The sequence below is a fragment of the Centroberyx affinis genome, unplaced genomic scaffold, assembly GCF_046629955.1.
Source record: "Centroberyx affinis isolate AG114_WGS23_722 - 3 ecotype Tasmania unplaced genomic scaffold, CSIRO-AGI_Caff_v1 ptg000116l_1, whole genome shotgun sequence".
NCBI lineage: Eukaryota > Metazoa > Chordata > Actinopteri > Beryciformes > Berycidae > Centroberyx > Centroberyx affinis.
The window spans coordinates 81,219-104,000 of NW_027278817.1; the positions used below are offsets into that span (position 1 = coordinate 81,219).

General features: G+C 42.5%; 3 protein-coding genes across 3 annotated transcripts in view; 2 read left to right on the forward strand and 1 right to left on the reverse strand.

Annotated features, from left to right (window-relative positions):
• Positions 1-1,418, forward strand: part of cltca (clathrin, heavy chain a (Hc)) — a 40,583-nt gene extending 39,165 nt beyond the window's left edge. The window contains exon 30 of the mRNA XM_071527709.1: positions 62-1,418. Within this exon, the coding sequence (XP_071383810.1) occupies positions 62-198 (137 nt within the window). The 3' untranslated portion in view covers positions 199-1,418. The remainder of the gene's footprint in view (positions 1-61) is intronic.
• A 412-nt stretch (positions 1,419-1,830) lies between these two features.
• ptrh2 (peptidyl-tRNA hydrolase 2) lies at positions 1,831-5,613 on the reverse strand. The gene is made up of 3 exons (XM_071527821.1): positions 5,595-5,613; positions 4,993-5,055; positions 1,831-2,856 (listed from the first exon to the last, which is right to left on the reverse strand). The coding sequence occupies exon 3, from the start codon at positions 2,842-2,844 to the stop codon at positions 2,329-2,331; it is 516 nt and encodes a 171-aa protein (XP_071383922.1). The 5' UTR covers positions 2,845-2,856; positions 4,993-5,055; positions 5,595-5,613; the 3' UTR covers positions 1,831-2,328.
• A 5,268-nt stretch (positions 5,614-10,881) lies between these two features.
• LOC139650960 (vacuole membrane protein 1-like) overlaps positions 10,882-22,782 on the forward strand; it is a 59,226-nt gene continuing 47,325 nt past the window's right edge. The window contains exons 1-5 of the mRNA XM_071527777.1: positions 10,882-10,994; positions 13,118-13,216; positions 13,500-13,638; positions 17,997-18,087; positions 19,565-19,675. Of these exons, the coding sequence (XP_071383878.1) occupies positions 13,135-13,216; positions 13,500-13,638; positions 17,997-18,087; positions 19,565-19,675 (423 nt within the window). The 5' untranslated portion in view covers positions 10,882-10,994; positions 13,118-13,134. The remainder of the gene's footprint in view (positions 10,995-13,117; positions 13,217-13,499; positions 13,639-17,996; positions 18,088-19,564; positions 19,676-22,782) is intronic.

Sequence of the window (22,782 nt, forward strand, 5' to 3'; positions counted from 1 at the left end):
GAAACATTACCATGCTGCTGATTTTATGTCTAAACCTTTTCTTTTTCTGTGTGTGTTGCAGGCACACCCCAGCTGATGCTGACAGCCGGCCCCAGCGTACCTGTGGCCCCTCAGCAAGCCTACGGCTACGGATACCAGGCGCCTGCAGGATACGGTCAGCCGCCGCCGGCTCAGCCAGGCTTCGGCTACGGCATGTAAAGCCCCGCCCCCCCCACCCCCCACTCTCCTCCATGTGCAGGCTGGAGCTACCATCCATCCATCTCTCCCACAGTCCTTCACCAGCCCATTATTGTCTTTCTGCCCTCCACTGGGGGGATAATACCGACGAGCAGTTTGTTTTTGTTTTTTACTTTTTTTTTCTTCCTTTGAAACTGTCATGAAGGACTCCATTTTATTTCTATTGTCAAAGAAAAAGATCGAATCACAAGGATTAATTTTTCACATTCCGTATTTACTAGATTATTATTTTTTGTCTATTTTATTTGAATGGGAAATGGTTTATGTACAATGGGGGGCTTGTGGGAAGAGCAAGTCCTCTTCTCAATTTAAAAGAAAAAAAAAAAAGGTCTGTTGTGAAGCATCTGATTTGCACTCTGTAGTGAGAAGAAATTAATGTAGAACCTCTTCATTTTGATGTGTGTGAGCAGCTTCTTCTGTCCGACTGTAAAATGCATTTAATTATTGTATATTCAGAAACAAAAAAAGAAATGCTACAATGTTCTTCTATATTTGAACATGAGACTGCCGCTTCCTTGACCACAAACCAGAAACACTACGTCATACCAGTCATGTCCCTACACACTTGGGGCTGCTTCTTGACAAGAAAAACCAAGAGAGTATTTTAACACGACATACACGATTTCCAAAAAAAAATCTTTTATCCTTCCCAACAAAGCCTATGCAGGAATCTTCAGTTGGACTGTGTGGAATCAAATTTTCATTCAGATGACCTTTCCATGTGCTTTAAATATTGCTCTTGTGTGGGACCATTCCATCTCAGGAGGGATTGCAGACCTGTATGTATTTGACTAACCTGCCCCGCGCCCCCTCTTTGTGCTGCGGTTTGTTCATGCTGGATATTGTGGAGTTTTAGGTCACTGTTGAGTGTACTGGAGAGAATTAAAAAACCTAATACCCCTGATGTCCTGCTAAGGGTTTCCATTTTTCCTTTTCAGTTGACCCACTCTGATCTAATTCAGAAATAATATCACAGGACTGTGGTAATTTGGAGTTTTTATCAAAGGCTTGCGTGTATACAGGAAATCAATCATTAACTCCCTTGACCTTATATTCTTATCTAAAATTACTTTAGATTGAAGTGTGCACTTAAAAGATAGTTGATTGTGCATAATCAGGATCATAATGAATGAAACGGCGGTTTTGTTTTCCACTTAAAAATAAAAGCTTCTTGTTTGTCAAGAAAAGTCTGGTCTTGTCTTTTTTTACATATGCTGTCATTTTATATTTACTTGCTCAACATGCTAATTATTTACAGTACTATCAGTTTAACATGTAGGCTACATGAAGCTTCAGTTCAGATACACTGAACCCATGTTGATGTGATAGTGGCACCATCTGATGGCACAAATCCAGAAGTGCAGCAAACTGCAACAAGTGGTCTTCAGTGAGTCTGATCGACTAAGTTTGAGTCATTACCAGTTAGTATCTTTATGCTATATGTAATGCTGGGCAATATGCACAAAATATCACAATAGTCATAAATTGATATCAATTATAACTATTTGCTATCACAGAATCATCAAATTGATGTTCATCGCACTTACCTGCAAGTATGAAAAACTAATTCTCAAACAATATCCCCTAATTTGTTCAGATTTCATTTGTGGGATTTTAATTAGTACTTGCATTTTATCATTAGACACAATTGTGTATCACATTAACTCAATACAGTTCTTTTGAAAGACTTGAAACAATAACATTGGATTATTACCCAGTCTTAACGGCATGCACCATAAAATACTAAAATGAATATTTTTAATTTGTGTTTAAACATGTTTGTGTCATGTCTTCTGACACAAACCTAGTCAGACTAGTTTGTGTGGGAGACCATAAACAATTCAGTATCACAGACCATGGAGTAATATGTGAGTAATATGCAAAACAAACCACTGTTCCAAGTAAGGGTTGGCTGATTTCTAATGGTAACTTTTAAATGCATAAAAACATTATGACAACACAAAAATCAACTTTGGACTTTTAATGAAATCAATGTCTAATAGCTCATGTTCTTATATAAAAATACAAACTCATTGCAGCCCAACTTAGTTTAAATTACAGATAGTTACAACAAAGAAATGGTATTTAAATCTAGTAGAGCTTCAAGTGTCCCGTGACTCTGTCCACTAGATCAGCCGGGCCCGGTCCCACTCCCAGCACGGTGCGTGATCCCGGTGCGATCTGTGTCCTCCCTGCATCCTGGATCAGACTGACGGGAAGCCCCACCTCTTTGGCATGGCTCAGAAGATCAATCAAGCTCTCCTCGTCGGGGGCCTTCACCACCACCTTGGGCTGGCCGCAGTACTCCCACTGTTTGAGAAGCTCGGGGTTCCTGCGGTGGAGCTGCTTGTAGGCCGACACGGCGGCGTGGGAGCACTGGGCGGCTACCTTCCCTTTGCCCATCTTCAGGTCATTTCGGACCACCAGAATCATCTTGAACTCCCCTCCTTCTCCCATCACGCTTGCTTCGCTGGTGCCATTCCCCACCGCCGCTATGAGGCTTTTGGCTGACTTGCCAAAGCGAGCCCGGAAGTGCCATCCAAGGCAAAGTCCACAGCCCAATCCTGCCACGATGCCCAAAGCCAACGGGCCGTAAAGGGAATCCATGTTCTGTTAAACCTGTAAAACAGAACCAGAGGGATGTCAGGTAATACATACAGCTAATACAGTTTGACTGGATATAGGCAAAAAGAGATTGTGACAGAGACTTAACATTGTCTGTAATAAATCTGTAATGTAAGTCCTGCCTTAATTCCTAAACTACACCTACACTGAACAAAAATATAAACGCAACACTTTTGTTTTTGCTCCCATTTTTCATGAGTTGAAATAAAAGATCTAAGACTTTTTCTATGCACACAAAAGGCTTATTTCTCTCAAATTTTGTTCACAAATTTGTTTAAATCCGTGTTGGTGAGCACTTCTCCTTTGCCAAGATAATCCATCCACCTGACGTGTGGCATATCAAGATGCTGATTAAACAGCATGATTATTGCACAGGTGTGCCTTGGGCTGGTCACAATAAAAGGCCGCTCTAAAGTGTGCAGCTGTATCTTGAGAAAAGACATTTATTGGGCACTGAACTATGGATTTCACATGGATCAGGATCTCGTCACAGTATCTCTGTGCATTCAAATTGCCATCAATAAAATGCACCTGTGTTCGTTGTCCGTAGCTTATGCCTGCCCATACCATAACCCCACCGCCACCATGGGGCACTCTGTTCACAACGCTGACATCAGCAAACTGCTCGCCCACATGACACCATACACGCTGTCTGCCATCTGCCCGGTACAGTGAAAACCGGGATTCATCTGTAAAGAGAACACTTCTCCAAAGTGCCAGACGCCATCGAAGGTGAGCATTTCCCCACTCAGGTCGGTTATGACGATGAACTGCAGTCAGGTCAAGACCCTGGTGAGGACGACGAGCACGCAGATGAGCTTCCCTGAGACGGTTTCTGACAGTTTGTGCAGAAATTCTTTGGTTCTGCAAACCAACTGTTGCATCAGCTGTCCGGGTGGCTGGTCTCAGACGATCTCGCAGGTGAAGAAGCCGGATGTGGAGGTCCTGGGCTGGCGTGGTTAACACATGGTCTGCGATTGTGAGGCCGGTCGGATGTACTGCCAAATTCTTGGAAACGACATTGGAGACGGCTTATGGTAGTGAATGAACATTCAATTCACGGGCAACAGCTCTGGTGGACATTCCTGCAGTCAGCATGCCAATTGCACACTCCCTCAAAACTTGGGACATCTGTGGCATCGTGTTGTGCGATAAAACTGCACATTTTAGAGTGGCCTTTTATTGTGACCAGCCCAAGGCACACCTGTGCAATAATCATGCTGTTTAATCAGCATCTTGATATGCCACACCTGTCAGGTGGATGGATTATCTTGGCAAAGGAGAAGTGCTCACTAACACAGATTTAAACAAATTTGTGAACACAGTTTGAGAGAAATAAGCCTTTTGTGTGCATAGAAAATGTCTTAGATCTTTTATTTCAACTCATGAAAAATGGGAGCAAAAACAAAAGTGTTGCGTTTATATTTTTGTTCAGTATAAATTCAGTTTACTCATCTTAATATTTGAATAGACTTTATCCTCCTTTTTAGCCTGGCATAAATCTTTACGAGGAAAATTCATGGTAAACGTCATAGGAAGTAGTAACAATGCAAGTTATATAAAGATATGTTTTTAACATAAGATAACAAAGGCTTTCCTGGAAGTATAACTGTTTATATTGGTGATTGCTTGCCTGATAAGTATCTCTGACTCGAGGTCGTAGTTTACTCATATTTTCATTCCACAATGTCAGTGATTTTAGATCTGAGCAAATATGTGTGAATCTCTGTTTTACAGTTCCTATCTGTCTAATTAACCCAGTTGCCTAAACAGCAAAGTCTCACAACCTAACTTCTTGGCTACAAGTTTAAAGACTTCAGCATCACTGAATCGCAGGTAGAGATTACCGAGCTAGTTAGGCTTATTACTAGCATTATAAACACGACAGGTATCTCCTAGTTCAATAATTCATCTAATACTGTTTTAGGATGTGACTTGTTTGTGAAACTAGCCTAGTTAGCTTGCTAGGTAGCACCGAGAGCGTGCTAACACCTTTCTACCCGAGGACGCTGCTACAGGACAGAGGCTATTTCCCAAATTATTAGACACTTGTTACTGCATTTCACGTCCCGCAAGTGCCAATTTGGTGGAAGAATTTAGATTAACCGTTTTATAAAACTTGTTTCATACCTGCTTGCCGGTCCAACGTGCTAGCAACTTCATCTGCCGCTCTTCTTCTTTTTTGGTCCCCTACTGATTACGTCACGATACACGAAAGCAAATATTGCATATAAATAACCTATACATTTTACATTCTGTGCAAAGTACTTATATATGTAATAGTAAATAGTTGTATGAAATATGTATGTAATAGTTCATAGTTGTATGAAAAAGTGCTAAAATTATGTATGCCATTTTAATTTGAATGTATGAACATACTCAAATTAAAATAATTAATTAAAAAAACAACCATATAAACAAACGAGTAAAACAAATAAACAAACAAATAAATAAACAGCACAAGTCAGTGAGTAAATAAATAAATAAATTCGTTACAAAATTAATGAATAAACAGAATTGACAAAAATTGCTCAATCAATCAATCAATTAATCAATCACTGAATTAAATTGGCTACAAAAATAAAAGAAAGGGGGAGCAGTACAATACAACGCCACTAAAGCAAGCAGACCTTTTCTTGTGGCTTTGAGGCGCGCGGGGGGAGGAGGGAGGGAGCGGGCTGTTAGGTAAGAGATGGTTAATATGGACAGCTGCGTAATAACATTTCTCCTACCTTCACCGTCAAATGCAGGTGTTTTATTACTTCGTTTACTGCACAACAAACTGCCACCCGAAATGTGCGTTAACGGAAGGACAGGATTCATGAAAAACCGTCTGTGTCTGTTTCCTGGTTTGCTTCAGGCTGCGGAGTTAGAGAGACAGACAGCCCGACAGTGAAGGTAAAGGTAACAAATGGGGAAATTACATGTATGTGGGTGTACGCTGCTTCATGGCGTCATTAACTGAAAACACAAACTGATAAAATATTACGTCTGTTATGTTTTTTTTTTTTCGTTTAATTGTTTTGCACCATTAAAACTAGGCGTCGCTGCGTCTCGCACCTGACTCTTGCTAGCAAAGATCGTTTTTTTAGGAAGATACTCACTCAACGGTGAAAATCTGTCTCGCCTTCCTGTCTCTTGCAGTGACGTCACTGTTTTATTGACGCCGCCATACTGACTCCCTTGTTTGAGTCCTAAAAACATACACAGTTACTGAGAGAATGTGCCTACCATCGCTGTGTTATCAAGTAATGCAGATTTGGGATTTTATCTACAGACTTAAAGACCCTATAGACAACTTTTTTGCTTTAACTTATCATTATGAAGTAAATGTTGATTGCACAGTGTAATGGCTATAGAATAATGACACCATCGGCGTTTAGATTGGTTCCCTATAAGCCTTGCTTTCACTATGCAATTCTGTCTGCCACCGGGTACGATCTCCCGGGAGAATGAAGGCTCGACTTGCGGCACAAAGGAAGTGCGTCATCCATTGCGCAACCAAAAGAGGTCCGGTAGCTATCCCCAGTAAAAAAAAATAAAAAAAAATGGTAGCTATCCCCACTAGCGGAAATGGCGGACGGTGGAACAACCGCAGTGACATAGGAAACACTACCCTCTATCATAGCACTGAGATCGGGGTTTCTAGTTGGGATTGTTTCTTGCTTTGGACAGTAGTCGTTTGGACAGTAGCCAGGCTGCTGGTGGTAGCGTTAGCCATGTTGCTAACGTTTCTGGCTGCTAGCGGTAGCGTTAGCCATGTTGCTAACACTACCGCTAGCAGCCAGAAAACGAACCAGGAGCTACAAGGAAGCCAGGACCAGCCAGAAACAAACATCTGTGTTTGTTTCTGGAACAAAAGAAACAAACATCTAACTATGTTTGTTTCTGGCTGCTAGCGTTAGCGATCGTAGCTAGCGTTAGCAACGTTAGCGATGTTGATAAGCAGACAGATGGTTTGTTCTATTGCACAGAGCTAGGCTCTAATGGAAAGCGATCCGGTTGTCTTTGCAACAGCGGCGCAAACAACAATACTACTTGGAAACACTGGGGGGGGGGGACAACGGGGGGAAAGTTGAAAAGTTGTCTGTATCCACTTTAAGTGGTGGCAGCCATGTTGGAGGCAGAAGGTAAGGGTCACATCATGGGTCACATCCTTCAAGAACTTAAATCGTTTTTAAAATCTTCTATTTCTTCTGCAGTCAGGTGAAACGTCTGCTTGTTCATGTATGCTTGTTGCACAGTCTGTAGTCATAATGGAATGCTGTTAAGGAGTCAATATGGCGGTGCCAACACAGTCGGAAACTCGGCCAAAATTATTTCCGCACGAGTTGTCCGACATAAACACAGCTGACGTCACAGCATCAATCCATACTTAATAAAACTTGATTTTACTTGATGTACTTTTTGTGTTATAAAAACCTGTTGTAACAACTTTGTAGTTTCCATTTGTAACGTAATTCAGTTAACTTGTGCTTTGTTAGTAGATAGAAGTGTAAGACAGTGTAATTTGGTACAGTAAACCTTAGATGTTTTTTTTGTTGAAGTTTTTTTTTTTTTGGCAATTTCTTTCCCTTTATTAAACTGTTAAAGTGAAGAGAGTCAGAAAAAACTGTGAGAGAGAGGGGGATGACACACAACAAATGTTCTGGGTTGGATTCGAACTTGCACCATAAATTTCCCAGACACCATACTTGTGCCATAGCCATTGGAGAACTGTCTTTGTGCAAATAGATACCTGAAAAAGATAATCATGGTGTGGGTTAGGTCCATTCAGTGACACTGTAAGCCTAAAAGTGAAATGGAGGAAGATTTGTTTACAAATTTACAGTACTTTTGTTTTTCTTAGCTAGCTAACTAGCTAGCAGGCTAATTCAGCGAAGCAACCACTGTTAATCTGCACAACTAGCCACTAATGCTAGGTAGGTATTGCCTAGGTAATGTTATTGCTCAAATCAGATGTGTTAATAAGACAGTGATGGTGAGCTGACCACGTAAAATGGTTAGCTAGCTAGTTAGCGAACAAACTGACATCTCAATACAAAGTCAGTCAACTGTATCAGTGATGAAGTGATCAGTTTCCAGTCAAAAACAGCTCAGATATTAACCATGTCTATTCCATACTGTAGAGACCACCAAGTCTTAAATTTAGAAATGCAATCAGCAGTTCTGAGCTGTAGTTGACCAAGAGCTGAGGACTTCCAACATGGCCACCAGAGGGTGCATCATGTCACCTGAAAGCCCTCTATATCTTGAGAGCAGACTCGGATAGGCCGGTTTCATGATGACATTTTCAGTATCCAGAAATCGGGGCAGAGTGAGAGCTCTCTACTTTTTCTCCTCTCACATGTTCGTCAGGTAGGCTTGATGTAAATTAGTATTGCATGAATTAACAGTGTTGCCTGACATGATCTGGCACAGCATGGATATGAGCTGCCAAGATCCAGCCTATAGATAGTCTGCTGACTGTGAACTGGCATGCCTCTGCTGAGACAGCTGCTGAAGTTGGCTGAGAAGTGACAGAGGAGTTTTTCTTGTTCCTTTGCATGTGCTGTGTGTTATGGATGGCTGTTTTTGCCAAGGTTATGTACTTAAACATGATTCATTTACATATACGTTATTGCCTCAGGTATATGCTGTTTTCATGGCACGAAGCAGGGAGTTATGAGTGAATTATTGGAAAAATGGATATGAGGTCTGCTTTCATTAAGGCTTACTGTGAAAATAATATCGGGATAGTTTTCTTTGACCTCTTGGTTTTCTCTCAGGAAAGTAGGCTATATATATCTTTTGTCAGTGGGGCAGAACCAAGAAGCTACTGTCCTAGTGACACAAGGTACAGCATTGTGTTTTTTCCTCAGTGTGTCGGATATTGTTATCAGGCAATTGATATACTTATGATGATAAACTTCCTCTTATAATGTTGAGATATTGCTGTGACTCTTCATTGCACAGGTCATTGATAGTTATTGTCTGTCTTTACAGTTTTTCAACACTGAAAATTGTTTGACTGCTGCTCCTGATAGTTGTGACAGTGTGCATGAATGACGGTATAATAACGTGACACTTTATTGGTGCCTGATGGGAAATTATCTTCTCTCATGCCCCCCTCCACATGAAGGCCAAAGGTCAGGGTCAGCTACAGAACAGCGTCCGTGGAGTTGGTAGGGATTCAGTGTCTTGCTCAAGGACACTTCAGCCGGGTGGATGTTTGCCAATATGGCGGCTTAAATCTGGGTCCTCATGTTGAAGGGTCGTGTCTCTAACCACTAGGCCACCCAAAAAGCTATTTTTGAGTTAAACTTGGCTTTTGGTATAGCAGTAAGTCTTGTTTTGCCCTTGAAAATAACAAGTGTGGCTCAGGTGACATTAGACTCCTCTGTGGCGTCACATACATGCTGCAGCTTCTGTCCTTAAAGTGCCAGGGAGAATTTATCATTCTGTCCTGCAGTTTATTGCAGAGGGCAGCTTCAGTACCCATCACTGTCTGCTGCATCAGTCTGCAGGTCGACAGTCGCTTTCTTTTTATCTAGATGCCTCTCCCACATAAATTACTAAATGACCTTTCAGCACTCTTATATTACAGGTCGAGACAGAGAGATACTGATCTAACTTCTCTGCTATGACTTCTGCTGCCAGGGGCCGTGCTGAACACAGAATGTTAATCATGTCTTGTAGTGATGGAACGATATGTTCATCTCACGATACAATTTGATATGCAATAAATAAAAGTTCAATGACAACAAAGTCTGACTGTGCAGAATGTTTATTTCTGAGACAGATCTTTCTAGCAATGGCACTGGCTTGCTAAAATGTGAACAACAATTTAAAAATGTCATTACAAATTAAAATAATAGAATTTGGATGGAAAGCTTGTGAAATTGTGATGGACAAGCGTCTCATTTGTGATTTCTACAGCAGAATAAAATGGAGCTAATATAGCGATTCATTTTCCTGCCCCACGATGCGTATTGTCACAATTTTGTATTGCGATATATTGAATTTCGATACATCGTCCTATCCCTAATGTCTTGTACTTTAAGGTGGAATATTTCTACTATGAAAAAAACTCCTGCACTCTGCTACTTGCAATGCAACACCTTTTTTAATTGTAGAGTTCCAGTCCAACTGGACCTTCTTCTGATTAAGTTTTTTTCATTGTTGAGTCTATTGCTTTTCTCCACCTGCACAAACCTTTTTGGATGTGCGAGTTTTCCACTTTCCACTTTCCGCTGAAGAATATTTCTACCAGCAATGTCATGAATGGCCTCAGATGATGTAGAGAAATTACACAAAAGGCTATGTCATCCTGAAATCTACTCCTACTGATTCTTCTTACCAATATCCCAGGAGACAGAGATGCAGAAACTCTGAATTGTGTTCAGATCATACAGAATAGGCCGTCAAGCTGGCACCCAGCAGGAACTGCAGGAAACGTAATGTTATGGGCACTTAAATTTTACTCAGGCACCTCATTATGCGCCTCACACCTATCAGAAAACAATTTCCACTGGTGGGAATAGAGTGACCTGGTGGAGAGCAATGGCCCAAATGTGTTCTGAAATACTTTTCTCACTTTAAAACCTCTTTTTTTTTACCCCCTGATAAACACAGTGACACTAAAACTCCTCACAGCGATATAGTTGAAGTCCTCAGTCTCTAGTTCTGACCTGAAAAACGCGATGTCCCGGGGTGTCTCTCTCACTTTTGGAACAAGCCGAGTTCTCTTTGCCCCAATGCCGCTCACTTTTTATGTGAAACCTACTGAGGACTGAGAAGCGTTAGAAGTGCGCTCCAGGAAAATGATCCACTTATTTATAGACTTTTTTAATTAGACTGATTCTCTGGAGGTTCTAGCAGGCAACTGATGAGATCTATCTCTCTCTCTCTCTCTTTCTGTCATTTCCCTACGTCTCTTGTCTGTCCGTGTCTCTCTGTCAGTCTGCTCTCCCCTCCCCCGACAGTCCTCTCTCGGTGCGCTATCCCTTGCTGGCCCCCTCCATCACCACACCCCGCACTCAAGTTATGATGCAGTTCATGGGTAGCATACTTTTGCCCTACATTGCCACTGGGGCTCCACCAGAGTTTTATCTGAGCGCAGAGCACGTTGTGGATTAAACACCAGCTGAACGGTGAGTTTACTTTCTCTGCATAATGCATTGAAAAAACAGGTTGCTGACTTAGAACCCAGCTTTGTTTTACTCTTCATGAACTTCTAATCTCTCTCCAATGCACTGGGGTGATGTTTGCTTGACAGTTGAGTATTTGTTGTAACTTATTAAATTTCTCATCCTACAGTTTATTTGCCTTGTGCTGAGTTTCTTATTGTTCCCAGCACGAGCTTGGCTACTCAACAGGTCTGGTGTAGTCTGTTGTTTTGGAGGAAGTGATTGCGCAATCGAGTCCTGGAGCACTTGTGCGCTTCTGTATATCTACCACAAGCCATACTGTTGTTATGACACTATTACTAGACATTTATTGTATAGAGTAATACATGAAAATTTAAACAGGTGTTGCTCATTGTAAAGGACACACTTGTATTGTAGGTGTTGTTGATGCCTGTTTTGCACCAAATTCCCTGTTTGGCACCAATGTCTATCATTAGTGAGGCAAACAGGATATTAGACACTGACGCACTTTGCTGAGCCCTTTTGTTGCACTATGCATTGTTTTCCTCTGTGTTAAAGGAAAAATAATAGGAAGTATTAAATGCCACTGTGCAGGAAGCATGGGCACAGTGCTTTCTTTGTTGAGCATGCGCACATCAAGGTAAAAATTGTGCGATGAATAGCTTTTCTGTTTGTTGTTCCCTGAGAAGATCTAGAGCAACTCTCCAAATGCTTTCCAGTTTAGCCTAATTGTCTGAGTAGAGCTTTTTATTTTTCTGCGAGTGACACTAAGTTGCACGAATCAGTCTGCTCATAGCCTCAGTCAGTCTGCTCATATCCTCATAACCTCATTGTTCAGTGCTTCTGTGGGTGTATGTGTGTGAGTTTATGTGTGTGCGTGCATGCATGCTGCACGCATCTGTGCGTCCTTGGGGAAAACACTTGACACCTGAGCGTATCTAGCCAGTGTGGTCTTCAACCTTTTCAAATCCCTAGCCCACTTTGGCCAGATACAAATTTTGGAAATGTTGCTTCTATTGCAGCAACAATCTGGATCTCTTCCAAGTCATCACTTGCCTTTCAAGTGGCTATCATTTCTCACAAAGGGAGAGGCACGGAGCCAGCTTCCCCTCGCAGGCCTCAGAATATATCTAGTAAATTCCTAAAGGTTCTAAAGAGCCATCATGGGCTCTTGTAAAATCAGCGCTGTGCTGTGTCTGTAGGCTGGAGCCAGAGGCCCAGAGCTAGGGCACAGGATAGAGGGATTAGGCTCTGAGTGTGTTTGTGTGTGTGTGTGTGTGTGTGTGTGTGTGTGTGAGACACTGACAATTCCACCAGATGGTGAGCTGCATACCTCCGTGTCAGAGTCCCCATCTCACTGCTCACTGACAGATTCCTAAGAGACCCAAGGCTCTGTAGTGAGACGCTCTCTGCACATGCATGTACTGTACGTTTGTGCGTATCTGTGTGTGCACACATGTGCTTGTGTGTGTGTGTGTGTGTATGAATGAGTTTGAATCTCTCTTGTGTCTCACACCAGCCTCCTGCAGTTTCTGTACTGTATGATAATATGATAAAACATCAAAATGCAAAGAAAACAATGTGCATGATTTTACTCTCTAAAACCAAAAAGTAAGATCTTATTACAGTGACAATTGCCATATGCTGTCTATATCAATTTCACCCCTTATTTATGATACCTGTTCCTTCCACTGTGTAACTCTCCTCGCCACCAGGGGAGGTGGACTTCAACGTGAGTGTATAGATAGGAAAATTAACAAGACTTGCATGTGCCCTTAGTGTCAACATTGAGGCTAATTTAAGTACTCAGTAGGCAGTCAACGGGCTGGCAGGCCGATGGCAGGCAGAGTGCAGAGGCGGGCATCATCAGGACATGCACAACCCTGATTGGGTTACCAGTAATCTGCAGCACACAGCACTAGGGCAACACTTTACTACCCGCTGGTCTGTGTGTGAGTTTATATGTATGTGTTTGAGTGTGAGGTGTGTGGGTGAGACTTTTGTTTTTGCGTGTGTGTGAGTGTTGGGCTCGTGTCAGTTTATGTGTTGGTGAGCAGTGTGTGTACTTGTGGAGAGTATGGAGAGTGTGTCGAAGTGCATTGAAGGCCTATCTCTTCTCTCGGCAGCCCTCCTTCCCTAGTTAATGATGGCAGAGAGCGGGGCAGAAGGCGATCTACCTCAGAGGCGTCTAGGGGTCAAGGAACAGCACAACGGACAGCTGATGGGTAATAAACATATATAACTTAGTATTGAGCAACATATTGAACTCATGTTGATATAAGAATATGAAAGAATGCAGTATCTATATCTTAAAATGAGAGAAATGTACTTCAGTCCAGAAATGGTACTTGAAATACTAATTATTGCATCTGATGCTGCAACTGCAACATCTTTCGAAATAATGTCAGTATGATAATTTGCCCATAATGTTTATTTAAATGTTTCTCTGTGTGTTTTTGTGTGTGCCTGGCTGTGTGTGTGCATGTAATATCCATGCTGTGTGGCCAGGCTCGGTGCTGTCTGTGGATGAGAGGAAGCAGAAGGACAGGGAGGAGCGTGAGACCCTGGTGTTATGGAAGAAACCTCTGCTCACGCTGCACTACTTTATTCTGGAGCTGCTCAACTCCCTCAAAGAGTGGATATGGAGGTGAGACGCCCACTCCCCCACACTTCCAAACACTGGCCTGGTTCTGTGGATTGAACAGTTTTCTCCCTCTTAAAGGGAAACTTCGCCGATTTTCAACCAGCATTGTATCATTACAATATGGGTAGTATATGCAAATTAACAATGTTTAACTCCCCTCCATGTTGCCTGCACTCCCCACTCATTTGCTGGCAAAAGTCCGCCAGGTGACGCAAAACGCGCCATCCGGCGGACTTTGGAGATCGGCCTTAGACTACAAACTACTTTTCCGCATTTTCTGTAGTGGTGCCTTCAAGGACGGTAAAATATGGGTCTCCCAAAACACTCCCGTCCCATGCTACGCTAGCGATAGGGAAAAGCAGACACTAAATATAATAATAATAATAATAAACTTTATTTATAGAGCACTTTTTTTAACACAAGTTACAAAGTGCTTTACAAGATTAAAACAAATTACAATAAAATGAAGTGAGAGTAAAAGAGAAACCACACAATTTAAAAGAGCACAGTAACAGAGGGTTAACGAGGTAAAACCATTAAAATAAAAATAAAAGAATCAACACAATTTAAAAGTGCACAGCACACAGAGGATTCACAAAGGAAAGGCTAAAAATCTAAAGCAATATTATAAACAGGTATGTAATCAAGAGAAATTTAAGAGATAACACAACACAGATAAGGTGATTAAAGAAACAGCCACAGGATTAAGAAAAGGCTTTTTTAAACAAGTGTGTTTTTAAAAGCGATTTAAAAGATGATACAGAATCAGCTCGTTGGATAGCCTCAGGTAGGGCGTTCCAGAGTCTTGGAGCTCAGACAGCGAAAGCCCGATCGCCTTTAGTCACTAGTCGTGACCTTGGGACATCCAGGAGGGCCCTACCTCAGGCTGCGTACAGCCACACACTAAAATATCATACTACCAAATACTTTAAAATATAAGTATATTTGGAAGAAATACGAGGCCGAATATCGTGCTGTTGAATCAGACACAACAGAGTCTGGAAGAGGAAGCGACCACCGGACCGGAGCGACGTTTCAGCCGCAGCTAAGCTAAGCTGCTAAGTTTCTCTGTGATTGATCCAGAAGAGCTGAATCTAACACAAAAAAACAACTAGCTTTACAATATAATGTCAGAGCAGAGATGTGGCGCCAATATTACAACTTATGAGGCCGAATATAGAGCTGTGGAATCAGACAAAACAGAGTGTGGAGGAGAGGGCGACCGCGGGAGCTGTGACAGCGTCAGCCGAGAGAGACGCTCTGCACCGGGGGCTGAACACCTGTGAACGCCCGGTGATGATCGTCAGGGAGACAGACAGAAAACTCCACACTGCAACAAACTTCACGGTGCTTTGGTGAACCTGACTTTGTTTTCTGACAGAATATTATATCGGACTTTGCCAACTCTGAATACAGAACAACAGCGACTGTGTTAACTTTACCTGTAACTTGCGGCTACATCCAGCGGCACCGTTCAGCACTCGGTAAGTTGATCCACATAATGTAACTGACTCCAGCGCACTGGTTTGTTTGATGATCCTTTGAAAACGGGTGCGATTTATCCAGGCTCGATGAGGAAAAACGTTTTGTAAATGAAAATAAGCCTCAGTAAAGAGATATAATGCTGCTTTGTCTCTGCTAACTTGGTCTTTGGTGCTACATTGGCCATGAACACACCGTCAGTGACGCGCGCAATGCATTCTGGTTGTTGTAGGATTCCCCCTTAAGAGTGGTATGGGGAATCTACAGCCGTTTTCTCAGTTTTCTCTGGTCATAGGGCTCCAATTTCAAAAATAATTGCACATTGCTACTACATGGGTGACCTTGTTTTAATAAATCATCATATTCACAGCAGTGAAATAGGCCTTTAATAACATGTCCACTTGAATGGCTGTATGTCATGTTGCAATGAAATTGATGTTTTGGTCAGTGAAGGAATAGTTCACCCCAGAATGAAAATTCAGTTATTAACTATACCCCCATGTCAGTCGAAACTCTGCTGAAGTTTGTACGAAAACCAAACACAGAGTAATTTAGCAAGCGACTTATAGGATAGAATGAGGTAAATATTAGACTTTCTGACCCAAAGTGTAATCGTTTGGCTATAAAACACTTGGATTATGCTGCACAAGATGTCTGGAGATATTTGATGGACAGTATTTTAGAGCTCTAAAAACCTTGAATAGTTTCGGTGAAGGCTGAGATGGAACTACAGATGATAACTTATTCTGTGTTTGGTGGTCCTACTGACTGAAAAGGGTGTGAGTAGGTAATGACTGAATTTTCATTTTGTTCTGAACTTCCCCTTTAAGTTGTATAACGATGCCAAAGCTACACTAGATATGTGTGTTTATCTGGTGTGTGTATAGTTTTACGTGTGAAGTAAAAGGTGTTAGTTCTTCATATCATTCTTCATCATCAAACAGAGGAAGACGATGGTTGTGAAGAAATAACTTCATAGTTCGTCTCTCTCTCTCTCTCTCTCTCTCTCTCTTTCTTTCTTTCTTTTTCTTTCTTTCTTTCTCTCTCTCTCTCTCTCTCTGTCTCTCGCTCTCTCTCTCTCTCTCTCTCTCTCTGTCTCTCGCTCTCGCTCTCTCGCTCTCTCTCTCTCTCTCTGTCACACACACACACAAACACACACAAACACAAAGTGCCAGACAGGAGGTGACCTTGATCGTCTCACTGCTATCAAACCAGACGTCTCCTCCCTCATAGTTTAGTCTTCAGTTGTTGGCCTAATGAAACCTCTAACTCAACTTAGAAGAGACATCACAAGATTTGTTTATCACTGTTTGCCATTGCCCTCCGTTGTTATTGCTGTTAGAGCTGACAAGGTGACGGCACAGCCATAGCACTCTGTTGTTTTTGCACCTAAACCCAGTTATTCCTGGCTGACTGATGACGTTACCTGATGTTACCTCACAGCACACACAGTAAAGCACCGGCGTCGAACTCTCCCTGCGCTGCACAACATGCTTTATACTCACCTAATAGTCTTTGTTGACATAGAGGGGCCCAGAAGAAGGTCAGGGTGTACGCTCGGGGAGGCCTTTGCGGTTAGCTGTGTGAGGACAACATGTTTATTTTCTAAACTACAAGAGGATGTGGTGAGCCACAAGCACTATGAGCAGTGTTCAGCCTGAGAGAAGCTGCTGTTCACCCACCCTCAAAACACATGCTGTTTTTACTACCGCAGGGGGAGCCATGCTAATACACTACGGCTTAGTCTACCAGTTTATCCTGTATGTTGATAGAAGTGGTTTATAATTTAGAGCGTATGCACAGTGAGCTTTGAAAGTAATAGGACAGCAACATACTTACAGGCCATACTTATTTTACTTAAGATGGAAATAGACACACTGACTGTGAAATGGGGAGGGGGGGGCATGCGCATTAAGGGCTGTAGTTCTGTAAAAATCCGTCCAGTATGACTACCCTCAAATTAAAGCACAGTCTGCATTTAAACACCATAGTGATTGTGTCGTTTTATGTCCAAAGTAATAAGAGTACAGAGGCAAAACCTCAAAAATGTCCAAATATTTTTTGAGCTCACTGTATATTATGCATTATTGTTTTGTAGCATGATTGTTCATGTGTATTCAGATGCAAATTGTGCTCAAATATGATGATTATAAACAATAAAAGTGGAATACCATTCCACTCAAGAATTCACATAAATAGTTCTAGAGAGCATTAGAGAGATCAGTTTAAATCTGTGAAGATAGGTAAGCCATTCCCAAAGTGAGAAACCTAAAGACCGGTTTTCCAGTATATGATAAAGATGCACAGAAACCAGTTTCTCCATTGACAATGAATAGGAGACAGACTTTTGTGGACACTCAGGATGTTTGCTATAACCTATGTTTTGTGACAACCAAAATGTTTTGTTTTTACTCGTCAAATAATTGTGCTTGGTAGTGTCTTACTCACCTTCTTCTTTTTTTGTTATTACAAAACAAAATAAAGGGAAGCAGAACAAGTTCTGCTTTCTCATCTCTGGCTTTGAGATAGTAAAGTATATTTACAAATAACTGAAGTGCAGCAGGACATGGAGATAACTGTCAAAGCATGTAGTTTCATATAGGACTTAGATATGTTTCAGCATTTGATCTTGATTCAATATAGTGATTTAATTAGCTCCTTATTCAATCCAGTAAATGGTAAGTTGAACACGATTTGGACAGTTTGGGGATGGGGAGTGTTAAATCCTTACCTTAAACACCCAGTTAAACACACTCCAATCATTCTTCTAATACTTCCACACTCATACTTCTAATACTTCTATTCGTTTTTTCTTCTGTCCTTCTGCCCCCTTGCCTCCATCATTTTCTTTTCTTCCTCCTCACCTCTCCTCTACCCAGGCTCTGGCAGCAAAGACAGACAGCATTTGGCTTACTGGTCCTGTTGATCCTCCTCTCCATTGCCTACCGTATTGAAGGAACACACCAGAAGGTGAATGAATGCTATACATGTATAATAAACGTTTGTATATATATGATTGTATAGACTTGACCGACCTTTTTAGCCTGACATTAATCTTTATGAGGTCCTTGTATAGCAAACATAATTGGAAGTAGTGTAAAACTGATGTAAGTCATATGACGTTTGGGTCTTTTAAGGGGGGGAAAAAGCATAAATTAATGTTTATATTGGTGGTTGTTTGCCTTATGATGATGATCGACTGGAGGTCATAGTTTACCCACCTTTTAATTGACCACCACATCAATGATTATACACTTAAGTCCTATCGTAGCACTGTTGATTCAGTGCGACTGGTAGTGCAACCGTCTATCATGATAGTACGCAGAAAACTCCCCTTGAGAGGAATAAGTGGGGTTAATTATTAACTTTTCACAAGGCTTAGTCTTCAGAAGCCTATGAATAGTTCAGTTTTACCCTAACTGCCAATGCCCCCAGATAACTGAGCAAACTACTTGTGTGTAAACCACAGCAGACTATCCTGTAGATCTCACAAGAACCCCTCCCTATTTTTTACTCAGTGTTTTTCCTGCCATGAGCCATAGCATTTGAAACCTACAGCCATAAATAGTTTTTTTCTTTTTTCAACTTTAAACGGCGAGTCCTGTGTTGCGTAATCAGTTCTCAGCAACCACACAAAACAATTGGCCATGGCTGGCACTGCACTTCCCAGCACTCTGCCAGCAGTGAGAGAAACAGTGTGTGCTGTTTTTGTTTTGCCGGGTTCCCTGGGAAATGGAGTCCTCCGTCAGAAACAGCCCCCGCAAACCCACCCTCCCTCCCTTCTTCCCGTAATCTACACACTCCATGCTTCCTCCTTAAAACAACCTGCCCTGGCGTGAGGAGAGTGATAGAGTGATAGTGGTAGAGGAGAGAGAGAGAGAGAGAGAGAGAGAGAGAGAGAGAGAGAGAGAGAGAGAGATTTTGGCCTGCCTCACTTTACTAGTTGTGTAAGAGCTGGCTGCCACCAAAAAGAATAATGATGCTGTTCTTCTGTCAGTGTGCTGAACACTCCTACCCTACGGCTCCGTCCTCTAAACTCCTAAACAACAAGTTCTGTCTCTCTCTCTCTCTCTCTCTCTCTCTCTCTCTCTCTCTATCTCTCTCTTTCTATCTCTCTCCCTCTCCCTCTCCCTCTCCCTCTCCCTCTCCCTCTCTCTCTCTTTCTCTACCACTCACTTGCCCTCTCCCACCCTTTAAAGTCCTCTTTGTTTTGCACACTTTCACTCTCGTACCTACTCTCACTCCAGCCCTGCTGTCTCTCTTTATCTCTCTCTCTCTCCCTCTCTCTCTCTCTCTCTCTCTGTCTGTCTCTATCTCTCTTTCTCTCTGTTGTCTATTTCCCCCTCCCTCCCTCCCTCCCCCCCTCTCTCTCCCCCCTTGTTTTCCTCTCGCTCGGTGCATGTGTCTCTGCCATGTGGTTGACCGTCCCTCTCTCTGGCCTCCACAGTACGTGCGCTACATGGAGAAGAAGGTGCTGTGGAGCGCCTACTGGGTCGGCCTGGGCATTCTGTCCTCGGTGGGGCTGGGCACCGGCCTGCACACCTTCCTCCTCTACCTGGTAAGAAAACATTTCCCTCTGCGACTCTCCATTGCAAGTCGCCTGCACGTTCACACCGGAGCAACTTACTTGCCTGTGCATGTTTATGACTGAGCCGAAATGTAATTGCGGTGGATGCTGGTGCACTGACGCAGGTCTCAAAGGCAGTGTTGATGCTGTTGTTGGCTTGTCGCTAAGGCTCTAATAAGAGCATTATTAAAAGCTTATGGAGGCTCCTCGTGCACTTGTGCGTGTGTGTGTGAGCGAGTGGGTTTGTATGGGTCTGTGCGCGTGCGTGTCAGAACGGGGCGGTGTTGAATAGGCACTGTGGTAGCCGCGCTGTTTTGACAGGCCGTCCAGGAACAAGCGCACTCACTGACCCCTCTGACTGAGTGCACATGAGGATAAAAACACTCCCCCCCGCCCCCTCCTCTCTTCTCTTTCTCTTTCTTTTCTCCTCCCCGCTCTCCTGCTCCCTGCTGTGTCGCTCACTCTCACTTTCTCTTTCACTCCCTCCCTCCCTTACTCATTCTCCTTTTCTGCCCCCCTCCTCTGCTTATACTCCCTGCCTTACTTCCTCCTCGCCTTCTCCCTCCCTCCCTCCTTTCCTCTCTCTCGCTTTCTATTTTGCTCCCTGTCTCTCTTTCTGAGTGTTGCTGCTCAGTATTGAAGGTGGGGAGGAGGAGAGGGGGGTGGTGGGACTGTACTGGCGATCAGGGTCCCAAAACATCTGCTTGTCTTTACTGCTCTGAGTCCATCTGTCTGTGCAGTCGCTCTCGTGTCCCCTTGCCCAGTGGAGCTGAACTGGAAACTGTTAAGTGCGTGTCCTCCATTCTGGTGCTGTGGAAAGCCAAACTCTGGTGCTCCCAAATGTAATCTGAGAAGGTTTTTTTTTCTACTCTCCATGTTGTGGCCAAACTTTTTTTTAAGGTTTTCAAGTAGGATGTCACCATCTAGTGAGCATGATGGCTACTGCAGGTTGTAATGTCATTGGGTTCATGAAATGTGGTGATGGAGCCGGGGCGGCTGTTGTGTGTTCTTTACAGGGCTCGACTGATATGGGTTTTTGAAGGCCGATACCGATGCAGATATTTTTAGATTGAAGCTACTGATAGCTGATGTGTCGATGTGTTGTGCTGATATTCATTGTTTTCCTGCCCAAACATTTACAAATATTCTGTGTTTCTCCCAGGATTTTATTCTTGTCAGGGTGAAAAGCTTCTGAAACAGCATTTAGACCATGAGACACTAAACCTCGCATTGAGACCCAGGATACTGAAATTCTTGTAGGTGTGTTAGCAGCTCCTTAAGGTTGCTTATGGCAGGTTTCATTGCAGGTTTTACAGACTGCCACCCCTGAAGCTGTAGAGTAAAATCCTCTCACACCACACTGGATTGATTTCTCTGGTCAGACATCTGAGATATAAATAAAAATAATATAAACATATTCACTAGCTGTGGTCAGGGAGAAACCTCCATCATTTTGGAGGTGCACAACACTGACTGGCTCATATCCATATATATCGGGCCACATAATATTGGCCCAATATATCAGTCGAACTCTATTTCTTTATAGAGGGAACCCTCTCTGATCTAGGATCTGCTTCCTATCCTCAACTGTTAAGCTGAACGACTGATAGGAGGCACAAAACTGACCTCATAAGTGTAATTATGCATCTTTTTTTTTATAGAGCTGTTTAAAGAGGTCATTGGGATTGTTGAGTGCTTTTGTAGATTTCTGGATCCTGAAGGTGTAGCATACAGGACCGAAAAGACAATAGATGGCTGTTGTCTTTTTATATTCAATGAAAGAAAAAAAATAACTGGAGTGACGTCAACAGACATGTTGTCCTGTTTTGAGGAAACTAGGACAGGGTCAGTGATTTATAACTGGGACAAGCAAGTCCAAAACACTTGATAAGATGTCCTCACAATGTCTAACACTAACACCTTGGGCTTTCTGGCACTCTTTGCCATCCTCACCTTAAGACTTTGTAATATCCTAGAAAGTGAGGACCTAAGTGGGCCTGGGTGTTTACCAGCTCTTGACTTTGGGAGGCCAACTGTACAGTCTGACCCCCATGTCAGCATTTTAAGTGGACAGTCAAACTACAACTGACAACTACAATTGCCCTGCAAGTGGCACACAGGTATACCATTGGTCACACATATGCCACTGGTAGTGGTGAAATCTACTGTATCTAACAGTGGGTCAGATTGATGTTATTCTCTCTAAACTGAACTAAACCAGGCTGGCACCAAGGTTGAGGGATTAGTAAATACTGGATACTGGAATAAAGATCAAGCTTTGTGGCAACTACACATTACAATAATAATACTAGTTCTGACATTGATGGAGAATGAGTATACCCTTTGTATTCTTTAAATGATTTCTTCCTTGATTTCTTAATTGTCAGTAAACTGACCCAGTTGTCATCTAGAGTAGATCCAGGCCGTCACCATGAACGGTCAGCAGAGGGTGCCAGTAGTCTTTGAGTGTGAATCAGCCACTCTGTTGTGTCTTGTTCAGGGGTTGGTTGAAAACTGATGCAGTATAATATTGCATCAGTTTGTATCATTGTATTCAAGTATTAGTGTTTTTGTTCTCATTTCAAGGCTACAGCTGAAGGATCATAACATGGCGTTCTAGCAAATAAACTTCTTGAAAATAGAAGAGTGCTTGACGGCCTTGAACTCTTACCAAGCAGTTGATTCATGGCTATTTATAAGTACTGTTTGACATTGCACTCAGTATTTCAGCTTTTTACTGCAGCTGAATAAATGAAAAGAGATGAAAAACTGTGAAGAAATCACAACAGAGCAGTACACAGTGAGTCGTAAAAACCTAACAGTAACATTGGATGGTGCTCCAGATATTCTGGTAATACAGCATCAGCTGCCCTCTGGTAATTTCCTCCTCTGTGTTAGAGGTGGAAAGGCATGAATAGAAGTAGGTTATTCACTATGCAGGCCCTGTAAAGGCTCACTAGTACTCCATTGACACAAAGCGCTCTACTCACATGACATCATGTGACTCTGTGTTGTCATATGACTTTCCATGACCCTCCCCAAGTGTCATCATGCGTCTGTCCTTTTTTCTTTCTCCTTTCAAGGATTTAACTGTTTGA